Below are 13,219 nucleotides of genomic sequence, written 5' to 3'. Positions count from 1 at the left end.
GTAAATATAATATTAAGAATATTTGTATATCGAATAGTCTCACATCGACTATATCATGTAATTAGCTGTAATCTCTCTATATATAATAAAGTCTCCGTAATATTTTTCAAAACACACGGTTTATTCAAATGTCTCTTAGTCTCTTGTATTTCAACACTTACCATTACAAACTCTCCATTTTTTAGTGGTGGTGGCGGCTCCAATGACAACCACAAATATAGGAAGAGATGATTTCTTAATGGTGGTGGCGGCTCCGATCGCAGCCACAGATATAGGAAGATATGATATGGTTGACAGTTGATTGAAGTAGAGAAATGGGGTAATTAAAGAGTGAGTTTATTTAGATAAGAGCAATGTATGAAGTTGAAAGGAGTTGATAGAGGAGGAGGTAACCATCATAAATGTGGGAGAGAAGAGCCACCTTCAAGGTGGGAGGCGGCTATCAAACCCTAAAAATGTTGGGGGAAAGTTAGAGAAGAAGGGAGAGCATCTCTCTAAAAAAAATACCATTCACTTTCTTTAAATTTTTAATTAATAATTATAAATTCTTATTTTATATTAAAAATCTCACAGGCTCATCTATACTAAATTCTATGAGTAATTAAATAAATTTTTAACAATACACTTTAATATAGATATTAAAGATATTATCCAAAAATAAAATATAATTATTATGTTACATTCTTTTTTTCCGAGCATGCTCAGATTCATCACTTCATTTTCTACATTTACCAAACAAAAAATCCAAAGTATGTACCAATAATATAAAACTGAAAAAATAATTTTATTTATACAAAATAGCATCTACTTATAATCATGATGAGTTCATCAAATCACGGCACACCTTGTCAATTATATGATACATATGAAGTTCATTTTTCCCAGTAAACAAGAGGTTCATTGATGAAAGACTACATTTTTCTCAAGTTATCTAATCTTGCCTGTAAATCACTATCTATCCCGCCATCATCAGTCGCAGCACTCTCAGCTTGAGGTACCTTAGTCTTTGCAGCCGGGGCAGCAACAGCTGATGATGGTGCATTTACAAGCTGCACATCGAAAGAAAAACTCGTAATGCATTGTTATAGTCACTACACTATTGTCATATACCTTCAGGTGAAAAGTAATGTTAAACTGGAAATAAGTAAGAAACATACCTCTTGGTTTATGTCAATTCCAATCTCATCGAGAACCTGGTTCACTAGATCGTCTGTTTCCTCTTCTTCTTCATCCCCCTCCAAAGCATCGTCTATTGCGTCTCCCATCACTTCCATTGTCAATTCCATCTTCTCGTTCTGTCTCTCAAAATCTTGCATGATTTTTTGCAAATTTGGCAAGTTCATCTGCCTATTCATTTGCCCCATGGCCTTTGTCACACCTTTCATAGCCTCGCCCATTGCTTGTGTTGATTTCAATGTCTGAAAAATTGTAGTACAAATTATAACTAGCTTTCAGTAATCAAATAAGGTAAAGTCATGGTGTTTGATCAAATTTTATCGGTGTTAGCTAATTAACTATATTCCAAGAAACAAACAGTGCTTTGAGCCTTAGAACATAATAATATCCAATAATGACTATATATGCAAGAACAAATAGTAACAACTACATACCTGAATTCTGAGTGATACACCTTGGAGCTGTGATTTTAGCTTGTAAAACTTTTCAATCTGATGCCTTGTTCTAACAAGATCTTTTGCCATGACTCTAACAGCTCCCTGACCAACATTACATAAAATACAAAAACGTCATTGATGAAATAAGCACCAATATTGAAAGTAAACGACATTTATGATGCACAAATCAGTTCTACTATTTTATCTTACAATATATCCATCAGTCAAACTTTCACATTTCATTGTCATGCTACATTTAGAGGCAATTAAATTATCAATTTTGTGAAGTTCGAATGTCAATGTCTTGTGTTTTAAGGGCAATCAGATTATAAACAATGCCGTAGCCCAGAGCCAGAAACTTGCTTTAGGAAACAGACATTGTGGTCTATTGTCTCGATATACTATCCACTGGATCCTAATATCAAACTGCTACTGAGGCAAGGGCTGCCATTAACAGACCCTGGGAAATATAGTCGTCTAAACAGAATAATCTAACAGTAACTAGAGCAACAATTACTTTTGAGTCAGACAGTTGACAATCTAATCTCCTTTGGGATGTTGTGGTTCACATTCTTAGGCATATCGAAACTGCACTATAAAAGGGTTAATTTGTGATACCAAAAGGCAGGGCTGAAATTTTTGGTTTACCATAAGATAGAAGATCAACTTCAAGGTATTGTACCTTTGTGGCGGAATCTTAATCCCAAGGAAAAAACTAGAAGCAAAACATTGTTTCTAGATCTAGTGCCTAGGCAAATTACATACTACAGCGACAATACAATGTGAACTTATGGGGCTAAGACAACTGCTTGAACTGGCTGATCCCTGACGTCATGAATATGAAGTTAATTTGTGACAGACAGCCAAACTTCTCTAGAAACTGTATTCAACTCGATGAAAAAATGTGAGAGCAAAACACAATAATTGATTACCATTTAACAAGGAAAAAATAAGGTAAATTCTTTGGTACCCATGAATCTGAGTTGGGTACCGATACCTTTAGTGTAAATTGTGATAAAATTTTAATTTATTTTAAAATAAAATAAAATAAAATAGTGATGTTGCATTGAATCATATTGATATTCAAAGGAATCACACAGTTGGTTTTGTAAAATGCAATGGCCATTTCGAAGATATTTTTACCAAACCTCTCAGAGGACTTCCAACTTTGTTTTTAACAAGCTTGGTGCATATAACATGTATGCTATAGTTTAAGGGACTAGTTAGAATGTAAATCTCACACTTCACATGTCCATTCTATCTTTTGCATACAAGGAATCCTGCCTAGGAAATAGTTAATGTAATCACACATACGAGTACAGTATTCATGTATCAATCATGCATTTAGAAACACACTTCACCAAAACCTTTTTTTTAATGACATATTGTTAGTGGTTAATTGTTAGTATATACCCTTGTCAGGGCTTGAACCCTAGACCTCCAACTTTTTAACTCTTAACTCAACTGTTTCAAGGCAGTTGAGCTACTCCTCCCACCCCACCTCACCAAAAACCTTGTCTTTGTATTTTACACTTCCTTTGTAGGACACAAGAGACCTCCAAATCTCACTAGTTCCACAATAGTAAGCAACCAACCCATTAGGTAAACATGGAGGGGAATGTTTGAGCTTTAATAGCTCTAGGAAACAGCTTCACCAATAAAAAACATGAAGGGAAACATTCAAAGAAAGTTACAGGAAACTAATATGATTAAGAAAAAAGCAAAAATTATCATCTGGACAGCTAACACCTTAAGGCCCTATGCCTTTTTTTAAGAGCTGTAAGCATCCACACCACTCATCTACCACAATAATAAATATGAGGTGTTATAACTTCAGAATAAAAACAACTAAACTACTATACTCTACATGCTACAATCAATAATTTAAGAGGTAAATAACACAACCATGACATGATCACATTACCATCTGGCCTTGTTTGGCACTTTTCTTTATCTCCCCAATCAATTTCTTCTCTTGTGTCTGCAAACCTTGCCTCTCCCGCTCAATTTCCCTAATCGATTTGTCTAACATTCTCTTGTTTTCCCGCAGAAGCTCTGAAAGTAAAAAAAAAATCACAATCATACACTACAAAAATCATTATTTGTACAATTTCATCTCGCAAAAAGTATATTCAAACCCTACCAAATCAATCAAAAAATGCATCAATACATGATGAAAACTAAGGATCATCCTAGCATATATCATAGTTCAAATCAAGTTAAATCTACAATTTCAAAGGGATTTGATTGATGATGAACAAACCTGCGGGTGTTTTTCTCTTTCCGAAGATGAAACTCATCGTGCTCGATCGAATCGGATGAATCGGAGATCGACGATGAGAAAACTAGAATTTTGTGACTTCCGATCGTGTTTTCTGAGATATGGTTATTCGGCGTTTGGATTTGGAAGCGATGCCGGTTTTGATCGTGTAGTTTGCTTACGCGGTAAGCGTTGAAACAACGAATCATCGTGGAAACACTTCTTTTTCATCTTTTCCCACACGTGCCATAATCCGTGTGAGACATCAGAATAATAATTTTAGAGAATATATTTATTTTTAAATTAATCTATTATTTAAATTAAAAAATTCCAATACACCCCACTCCTTGAATTAATCATTTGTTTGATTTACCAAAAAAAAATCTTATATCTAAAAATAAATTTAAAAAATATATATAGGTGTTGCGGTGTAGTTTAAATTGATTTTAAAATATATATAATGGGGTTTGATTGGTTTCATTATCTTTAAGGAATTTTTATTTTAAATAAGCACTTTTTTCAATTAATATAATAATATATTTACAAAATTTAAATCTTATAAACCCTAAAATTAATATAATCACATTGATATTCCCAAATGGGATTCACACTATTCCACTATTGAATGTGTTTCTTAATTAATTATTCATAGCGTTGTCCATCTAAAGTTATATTCTTATAAATAAATGCAGTGTAAATTGAATTTTAGACTCTCAAACTAAAATCATATTTAGTTTATATCTTACAAAAGTAAAAAAAAATTAGCTACATTAATCTCTTAATAAATGACTTAATATTAATGTTAATTTCGTGGTAAATAAGTTGAATATTTTAATTGTAATACTTTTTGTAAAAGGAAATTTGGTAAAATTGTATATTATTTAATAATAATAATAATAATAATAATAATAATAATTTAATTGAAAGACACCGAAAGTGTAAAAGGATTTTACACCGTCAGTTAATCCTAGACGTTGTATATTAAAATAAGTTTAACTTTTATTTTAAAACTCTATAAAGTAATTCAAACAGATGATGATTAATCTTTATTAATAATAATAAAACTTAAATATATTTTTATCCTCTATTTTGATTTTTTTTAATCTTTTAGTCATTCTGAAAAAATTAGTTTTTTTATCTTTCTATTGAATTTTTTTTTCTCCCTTTAGATATGTAAATGTGGCAGTGATGTGGCAATACTAGTTGGCGCTACGTCACACGTTTTTGTCACGTCACATTAAAAATAAATAAATAAAAATTTATTGTCAGGAGAATCAAACCCACACTATTAAGGAAAATGGTAAAATCTTTTTACAGCTTGAACTACAACACATACACAATTGTGATAATTTCAAACATCAATTTATATATAACATTAAATTGAATTAACATCACAATTTTACATTTTGGTAAAGTGCAATAATATTACATCATAATATGCTTGATGCAATGCAATCAACAATTTCTACACACAAAAATTGCCGATAACATTGATGAACTCAAGGATCTTTTGGCGACGATGTTTTATCTCCAATACTGCGTAGTCTCTAAAAGGCTTCTACAGCCTTAAAGAAAAGATGGCATGGTTGTTGTTTGTGGATGGATGTTCTTTGTTGTATATTTTAGTGAATGTAAATTGTGAAGTCAAGCTTCTTCAAATATATGTTTTGATGAAGACAACTTAGAAGACAATGCTCATTGCCAATGAATGAAAAAATCCTCATGGTCAAAACTAAAGTATTAAGTGTTCTATCACATTCAATATTATGAAGACTAATTTTGGATCTTAATGGTTGATCACATCTTTTTGAGATACAGGTTAAAAATCCATTATGTTATACTATAGTGCTCAAAAACCATATTGATCATTTCACTTATTTCATAAATTCATTTTAACATCTTGTGAAACATGTTTGAAACTTAATTTTTTAGTATTTTGCAAAATCAAGTCAGATGTAATCAGTTACACCATTTCTGATAACGTGTTACATGAATGAATTTTTGGATTTTTCTTTGCAATGTCAAGTGTAACCAGATACACCATTTCTGGTATCCGGTTACACATACAAAATTTTCAATTTTTAGTTATGCCGCTTCAGGTGTAACCGGTTACGATTATGTGTTAACCGGTTACCACTGAAGCAGTGACACTTTTTCACTCAAAATATGATTCTAACGAATTTATTTTTACATCCCGCAAGCATGACATCTTTTCATGATTACATGCACTTTCAGAAAGGTAATATGGTAGTATAAATACCCTACATGTCAAATTTTGTTTCTTCACCTCTTTCATTGTAATTCAAACTTATTATTCTCTCAAACTTTCAAATAAGTGTCTTATGATACAAACTTTGTGTGAAACTTACTACATTAAACTTCATTGCATCATTTAAAGTTTCCATATTAATTTTAAGCACTTATATAACATCTAGTGAATTGTTTGCTTGAAAGAGAAGATCAATTCTAGTAATTGATACATATCATCAAACTTCAACTTCTTATATAAAAATTCAGAATAATATGAATACCTTGTTGTCCAGGATTATTGGAAGTAAGAAAGTAAAAAAGAGATGATTGTTCTATTCTTTCACTTTGTAAATATCATAAGGGGATTGTCCTTATTGATTGAGTTAGTAACTTATGTATAATAGCTAGGATAGGCTTGTACAAGATTCTAACACTTATTGAAATCTCTTACTGCGTAAGGGGACTGGAGTACTCTCGGATTGTGAGGAGAACCATGATATATCGACGGTGTTTTTTATATTTCCGCATTTTATTGCTTTCTAAAACACCACCGAACCAGAAATTTAAAAGAAAAATTTCAATAAACGAAAAATCGATCAAAGTACCTAATTCACCCATTTTTAGGTTGTGAATTCAAATACTTATAATTGGCATCAGAGCAGGTTATAGATAACATGTTCCTAAAGATCCAGAATGGTTTCTGCAAGTGCAAATCCACTTTTCAAAGACGGTGGCGGCATCAAGAAACCTCCACTATTTTCTAGTGAATATTTTTATTTTTGGAAAATTTACATGAAAGCTCTTTTGGAAGCACAAGGAGAAGAAATATGGTATCCTGTGGAAAATGGGTTGTTTCTTCCTACAAGTGTTGTCAGTGGGGTTGGGACACAAAAGATTAAAAGTTCATGGGATGAAGATGATAAGAAAAAAGTTATTTACAATAAGAAAACAATCAACATACTTCAAAGGGCACTTAGCTTGGACAAATTCTTTTATATCTCTCAGTGTAAAATGGCAAAGCAAATATAGGATACATTGGTAGAAACTCATGAAGTAACCACTGAAGTGAAGAGATCTAGATTGAATACTTTGAGTCAAGAGTGTGAGTTCTTTAGAATGTAGCCCGGAGAATCAATTCCCGAATTGCAAAAGAGATTTGTTCACTTGACTAATCACTTGATTGCTCTCAGTAAGACTTTTACTGACAATGATCTTAAACTTAAAGTGCTTAGATCTTTAACCAGGAAATAGAAACCAAAGGTGACATCAATATCAAAAAAGAAAAGTATTTCTACCATGACGCCTGCATCCTTATTCGGAAAACTTCAAGAGTATGAACTTGAACTGGGAAGACTTGAAAAGCATGAGAATCAAGAGAAGAAATCCAAAGGCATTGCTTTAAAAGTTGACACAAAATAAGAACAAGAAGAAAATGCTCTGAAAGAAGATGGAAATTTCATGCTCCTTAGAAAAGGATGTGTAATTTATTTGGCAATAATGAAAAATCCTTGAATTATGCAAAAAGAAAGAAATTTTTCATAAAAAAAGATGCTTCCACTTCAACACAAACTGTCACTTGTTATGAATGTACAAAACAAGGTCACATAAACACGGATTTTCCAAAACTCACCAAGAAGAGCAACTTCAAAAGTAGAAAAGAAACCAAATCTAAAAGAGCATATATTGTATGTGAAGACAATGAAATAATTTCATCATTCGACTCGGATAGTGAAGAATGTGCAAATTTTGCTTTGATTGCATCACATTATTCTGATGATGAAGAATAAGAGGTTAGTCGTGATGTTCCCTTTTATGATAATGATGCACAAGGTGTTATAGATGAATTACTCAATGAATGCAAACTTTTATACAAAACGGTGTCAAAACAAAAGAAAAAAAATTTATCCCTTGAAGAAAAAGATTGACAACATGGAAAAAGATTTTGAAGTTGAAAAACAAAACTCTATTGAAGAACAAAAACATAATTTTACATGCAAAGAGTGTGCCTCACTTTCTTTCCAAGTTGTTCAACTGAAAAAAGTTCTTGAAAGATATGAAAAAGGGAAAATTAGATCGGAGGAAGTCCTTAGTCAACAAAGATATTCTAATGATAAAAGTGGATTTGGTTATTCTAAATTTTATAAACCAAGTTCTAGAAAAACTATTTTTGTTAAGGCTAGTGATCAATCCACTAAAGAGAAAGTGAACAAAGCAAAATTGTTCATCACTATCCTAAAAAGAAAAGATTTGTTAAGAAGAAATCTTATGTTCCTAGATATATAAGTAATTTTGTTCCTACTTGTTTTATTATGGTATAGTTGGTCAAACACCTAATGCTTGCTATGTAAGGAACTTTTGTGTGGTAAGTGAGAATTATGTGTGGGTCAATAAAGGAACTAATTATGAAGGACCCAGGGCAATTTGGGCTAACAAAACCTAATTTTTTTTGTAGGTATGCTTGAAAACTACTAAAAATCTATGGTATCTTGATAGTGGTTATTCTAAGCATATGATGGGAGAAATTAATAAGTTGTCATCTATAGTCCTAAAAGTCAAGGGATATGTCACTTATGGAGACAACAACAGAGAAAAATTCTTGACATAGGAAAATTTGGAGCATCATCTTTCACATCCATTGAAGATGTTCTTTATGTTGAAGGACTAAAGCATAATCTTCTAAGTACAAGCCAAATTTGTGACAAAGGTTTCAAGATCAAGTTCACCAATGATGAATGCTTGATTGAAGATGAAGTCACTTATGAGGTAAAACTCAAAGGTAAAATATTTAATAATATTTTCATGATTTTTTAGAAGATTAATCTTTGAAATTAAAATGTCTCATGGTAAACAACAATGACTCATGGCTTTGGCATAAAAGAATTGCCCATATTCATATGAAACATTTAAATAAACTAGTTAAGCATGACCTTGTTATTGGTTTACCTAAGATAAAGTTTGTCAAAGATAAATTATGTGATGCTTGTCAAAAGGGAAAACAAAAAAAATCAGCTTTCAAACCTAAGAATGTGGTGTCCACTTCAAGGTTAATACAATTGTTGCATATGGACTTGTTTGGTCCATCAAGAACTAGAAGCTTCAGAGGTAATGTATATGCTTTAGTTATTGTTGATGATTTTTCTAGATATTCTTGGACACTCTTTTTAGTGCAAAAACGTGATGCATTCAAGGCGTTCAAGAGGTATGCAAAGCAAGTACAAAATGAGAAATCACTAAAAATTGCCTCCATAAGAAACGACCATGGTGGAGAGTTCCAAAATGCATATTTTGAAAAAAATTGTGAAGAACATATGATCTTTCATAATTTTTCAGCACCAAGGACTCCATGACAAAATGGAGCAGTGGAAAGAAAGAATCAGTCTCTAGTAGAACTTGCAAGAACAATGCTTAGTGATTCAAGTCTACCAAAATATTTTTGGGCGGGTGTGGTAAGCACGACATGTTATCTGAGTAACCGGGTTATTATAAGACCAATATTGAAAAAGACTCCATATGAACTCTTCAAAGGAATAAATCCAGACATTGCTCACTTTCATACCTTTGGATGGAAGTGTTTTATCCTTAACAATGACAAAGAAAATCTCGGTAAGTTTGACGAGAAGCTCGTCGAAGGTATATTTATTGGTTTCTCTCTTACTAGTAAAGCTTATAGAATTTATAATAAAGGAACTTTAACTATAGAAGAATCAATTCATGTCTCCTTTGATTAATCTAACCCCTCTAAGGAGGATATAGTTGTTTGTGATGATGATGATATTTTAGAAGTTCCTATGGAAGATGTTATCAAAGTCAACAATGATGATCAATCGGAACATAAAGAGGAATCAATTCAACAAGAGACAAATAATAGTGATCTACCTAAAGAATGGAAACCCATCGTGATCACCCAATTGGCAAAGTTATTGGTGATATAAGTCAAGGTGTGGCAACAAGACTAAATATCAAGGATGCTTACTTGAATATGACATTTATTTCTCAAATAGAACCTTCTAAAATTGATGAAGCTTTAGAAGATGACCAGTGGATACTTACCATGCAAGAAGAATTAAATCAATTTGAAAGGAATCAAGTTTGGGAACTTGTTCCTAGGCCAAGTGGTAAACACATCATAGGTACGAAATGGATGTTTAAGAACAAACTGAAGGTAGAGAAAAACAAGAAAGAGGGGGTTTGAATTGTTTTAACGATAATAACAATTTTTTGGAAATGAGGCACACGCTGAAACAAATAATATCAACACTGAATTCTATACTGGTTCGCTTGAAATTCAAAGTTACTCCAGTCCACTCGGCTGTAAGACCCCAATTTTGACCATAAGATCCCTCATGCAATTTCATCATATGCATTAGCATTGGGATCATATCTTGGCATCTTCCTTACCCCTCTTTCATTGGGTTTGTTTTAGGAGAGATCACCAAGCACCATGTGATTGTATCATGCTTGTATATCATCATTTTTACTAACCAAAATACCAAAAATATGTCTTTGCCTTGGTCTAACTCTTTTGTAGGTAGGGCATGATCACCATTGATCTATCAAGTTCATATCTAGGGTTTAAGACCCTCATTCCTAAGAGAACAACCAAGGAATGATCCACAATATCTATAATCATCATATATGAGTCCCAATGATCTTTACATGTTATTTTGATCAAGATTTCTTCAAGAGTTTGGAATTGGTTTGCCTTGGAAACCCTAGTTTATCTAGGTATCTTGAGTAACTTCTACAACAAGCTTCCTCACCAATTGATCAAATTTCTCAAGGGACACTTCAAATTCCATAATCTTATGCATATATGATCTACCATGAGCCTAAAAAGTCAAGAGAATTGCAAGTTAGCAAGTTGGTTGATGGTGGTTGGCCAAATGAATTCATCTGATCAAAACTGGGTCTCCCTATACCCTATCTCCTACAATTTTCATCATATGAAAATTACTCCAAGAACAAAGTTACTATAAATGATATTCAAAACAATTTTCATGTTGAGGTCCAGAGCTAATTTTGCTTGGAAAGTCATTTTCTATGTTGAAACATTATAGCTCATTTTGTTTAAACCCTAATTTGAAAGTCAACTTCCCAAGGCCATAGCTTGCTCAATTTTTATGATATGAAATATTTCAAAGTTTCACAATCAAATTAAAGATATTTACTTCAACTTTAATGTTTGTAGTGAGAGCTAAATCAACTTTTATGAGCATGTGATATGAGGATACATTATAGGTCATTTTGGACCAATACCATTGAACAAGTGATTTTCCTCAACTTCAAATATGCATAACTCACTCATTCTAAATCCAAATGATGTCAAATTGGGGACTATTTTGAAGGTATTTGATAGATCTACAACTTTTATGAAGACACTTTTATCATTTGGAGCTCACATAAAAAGTTAAGCAAGGTGGAATAATGAAGTATGTGACTTGACACTTAGAAAATTTTTCAACATGTTAAAATTTCCAAACTTCCACCTCAAAATTCACCATGATACAAGTTCCAAATGGAAAAGTGTTCAACATCAGAGTTGTTCCTCTTGATCTAAGCCTTCCAAAGACTCCTAATTCATTCATTTTAGATAAAGTTTGAGGGGTCTGCATATGGCTTAAATAGGGTTGTATCAGTTGGCAAGATTCAAGCTTCAAATGATCAAACAACTTTGCCTTACAATCCAAGCTTCATTCAAACTTCATTTCAGTTGGTTTTGGACCTAATTGCATTGCTTCATAGGCCTGCACACGCCCATGCAAGCATGAACATTGCATTGCCAAATTTGGAAGTATTTTCAAGTGTGCAAATAACACTTCATTTTGCTATAAATAGAGACCCTATGTGCTTATTTCAAAGGACCCTAGCGCGCCAGCTTTGCCTCCACACTTGAAACCCTCACATTTGAAAGGAAAACCTGAAAATTCTCATTTGAAAATTAAGCTTGAATCTCACTGTTTGGAGATTCAAGAACTCCAGGATCCAAAGCTTTGTACCAATCCTAAGCCACTTCTGCAAGCTACCTGAGCAAGATCAAACATGAATTGAAGCAAGGGAGATCAAGTTCTGCACAACATTAAAGGTATTTTTCAGATTTTTTCTTCTCTTCGATTCTCACTCAATTCTCATCAATTTTCTTGGATCTTTGGTTGTCTGAAGTCCTACCAATGTAGGCAAGAAGATTGAGTTGCTTTGAGGTCAAATCGAAGCAACTCAGTTGACACACCTCAAAATTTAACTCCACATATCTCTCTATATATTTGGAGTTAGTTAAAATTGAGATGATATTCGTGATCTACACCATTTTTTATTCAAGATCATGTCCTCCTTTTTCATTTATGATGTGGTGATGAATGGACGAGTCCGGCCAAGGTCGCCTGAGAAGACGACCGACGCTTTGCTCTGGCAATGATGTGGCACGGTCCAGAGCCATTAGATGGATTCAAAATGTTATAATCTGGGGCGTCCAAAGTGATTACCACGCGTGTGGAATATTTGACTTGGTGTGTGATGGAACGCGCACTCAGATCCACTTGATCTGCCACCTCAATTAATGAGGGAGATTAAGTGGTCCACATTTTTTTGATTTTTTGATTTTAATTTTTATTCCTTTGATTTTCATTAATTCATATTAATTTTAATAATGATCCAAAAAATATGAGAGTTTCACCAAAAAAAATATATAAAATCCTCTTTCATATTTTGAATTAAAATTATTATTTTGATCATTATTAATATTGTTCATGATTTAATTGATTTTGTGAATATTTTTAATTGTTTAAAAATACTTTTAAGTTTCCAAAAATTCTGAAAAAATTTCTCCAAGGTTCTTTGACCTTGTTTGACCTATGATAAATCTCATGGCCATTTCTTTGGTGTTTTGATGAGGTTTTAGGAAATTGACCAACCATATTTAATTTAATGTATTATTTTTAGTATTTTTTTAATTGAATAAATGTCAAATAAATTGTGTAGAGCCATTTTGATTGACTTTGTAAGTTTGACTTGTGTTGTTGGGTCTTGGTCAAGGTTGATTTGACTTTGTTAAGTTAAAATCATTGGATTTAAGGGATTGATGGAATGTACATTCCATCTC

The 13,219-nt window shown here is 32.5% G+C and overlaps 1 protein-coding gene across 1 annotated transcript; it reads right to left on the bottom strand.

Annotated features, from left to right (window-relative positions):
* Nucleotides 1–765: 765 nt before the first annotated feature.
* Nucleotides 766–4,097, bottom strand: LOC127135573 (vacuolar protein sorting-associated protein 2 homolog 1). Its single transcript, XM_051062240.1, has 5 exons — nt 3,877–4,097; nt 3,538–3,668; nt 1,611–1,715; nt 1,158–1,418; nt 766–1,049 (listed from the first exon to the last, which is right to left on the bottom strand). Exons 1-5 carry the CDS (start codon nt 3,911–3,913, stop codon nt 912–914), a joined length of 672 nt encoding a protein of 223 aa, XP_050918197.1. The 5' UTR covers nt 3,914–4,097; the 3' UTR covers nt 766–911.
* Between the last annotated feature and the right edge of the window lie 9,122 nt (nt 4,098–13,219).

The sequence above is a fragment of the Lathyrus oleraceus genome, chromosome 1, assembly GCF_024323335.1.
Source record: "Lathyrus oleraceus cultivar Zhongwan6 chromosome 1, CAAS_Psat_ZW6_1.0, whole genome shotgun sequence".
In the NCBI taxonomy this organism is placed as follows: Eukaryota; Viridiplantae; Streptophyta; class Magnoliopsida; order Fabales; family Fabaceae; genus Lathyrus; species Lathyrus oleraceus.
This window is presented reverse-complemented; position numbering and strand designations above follow the sequence as displayed.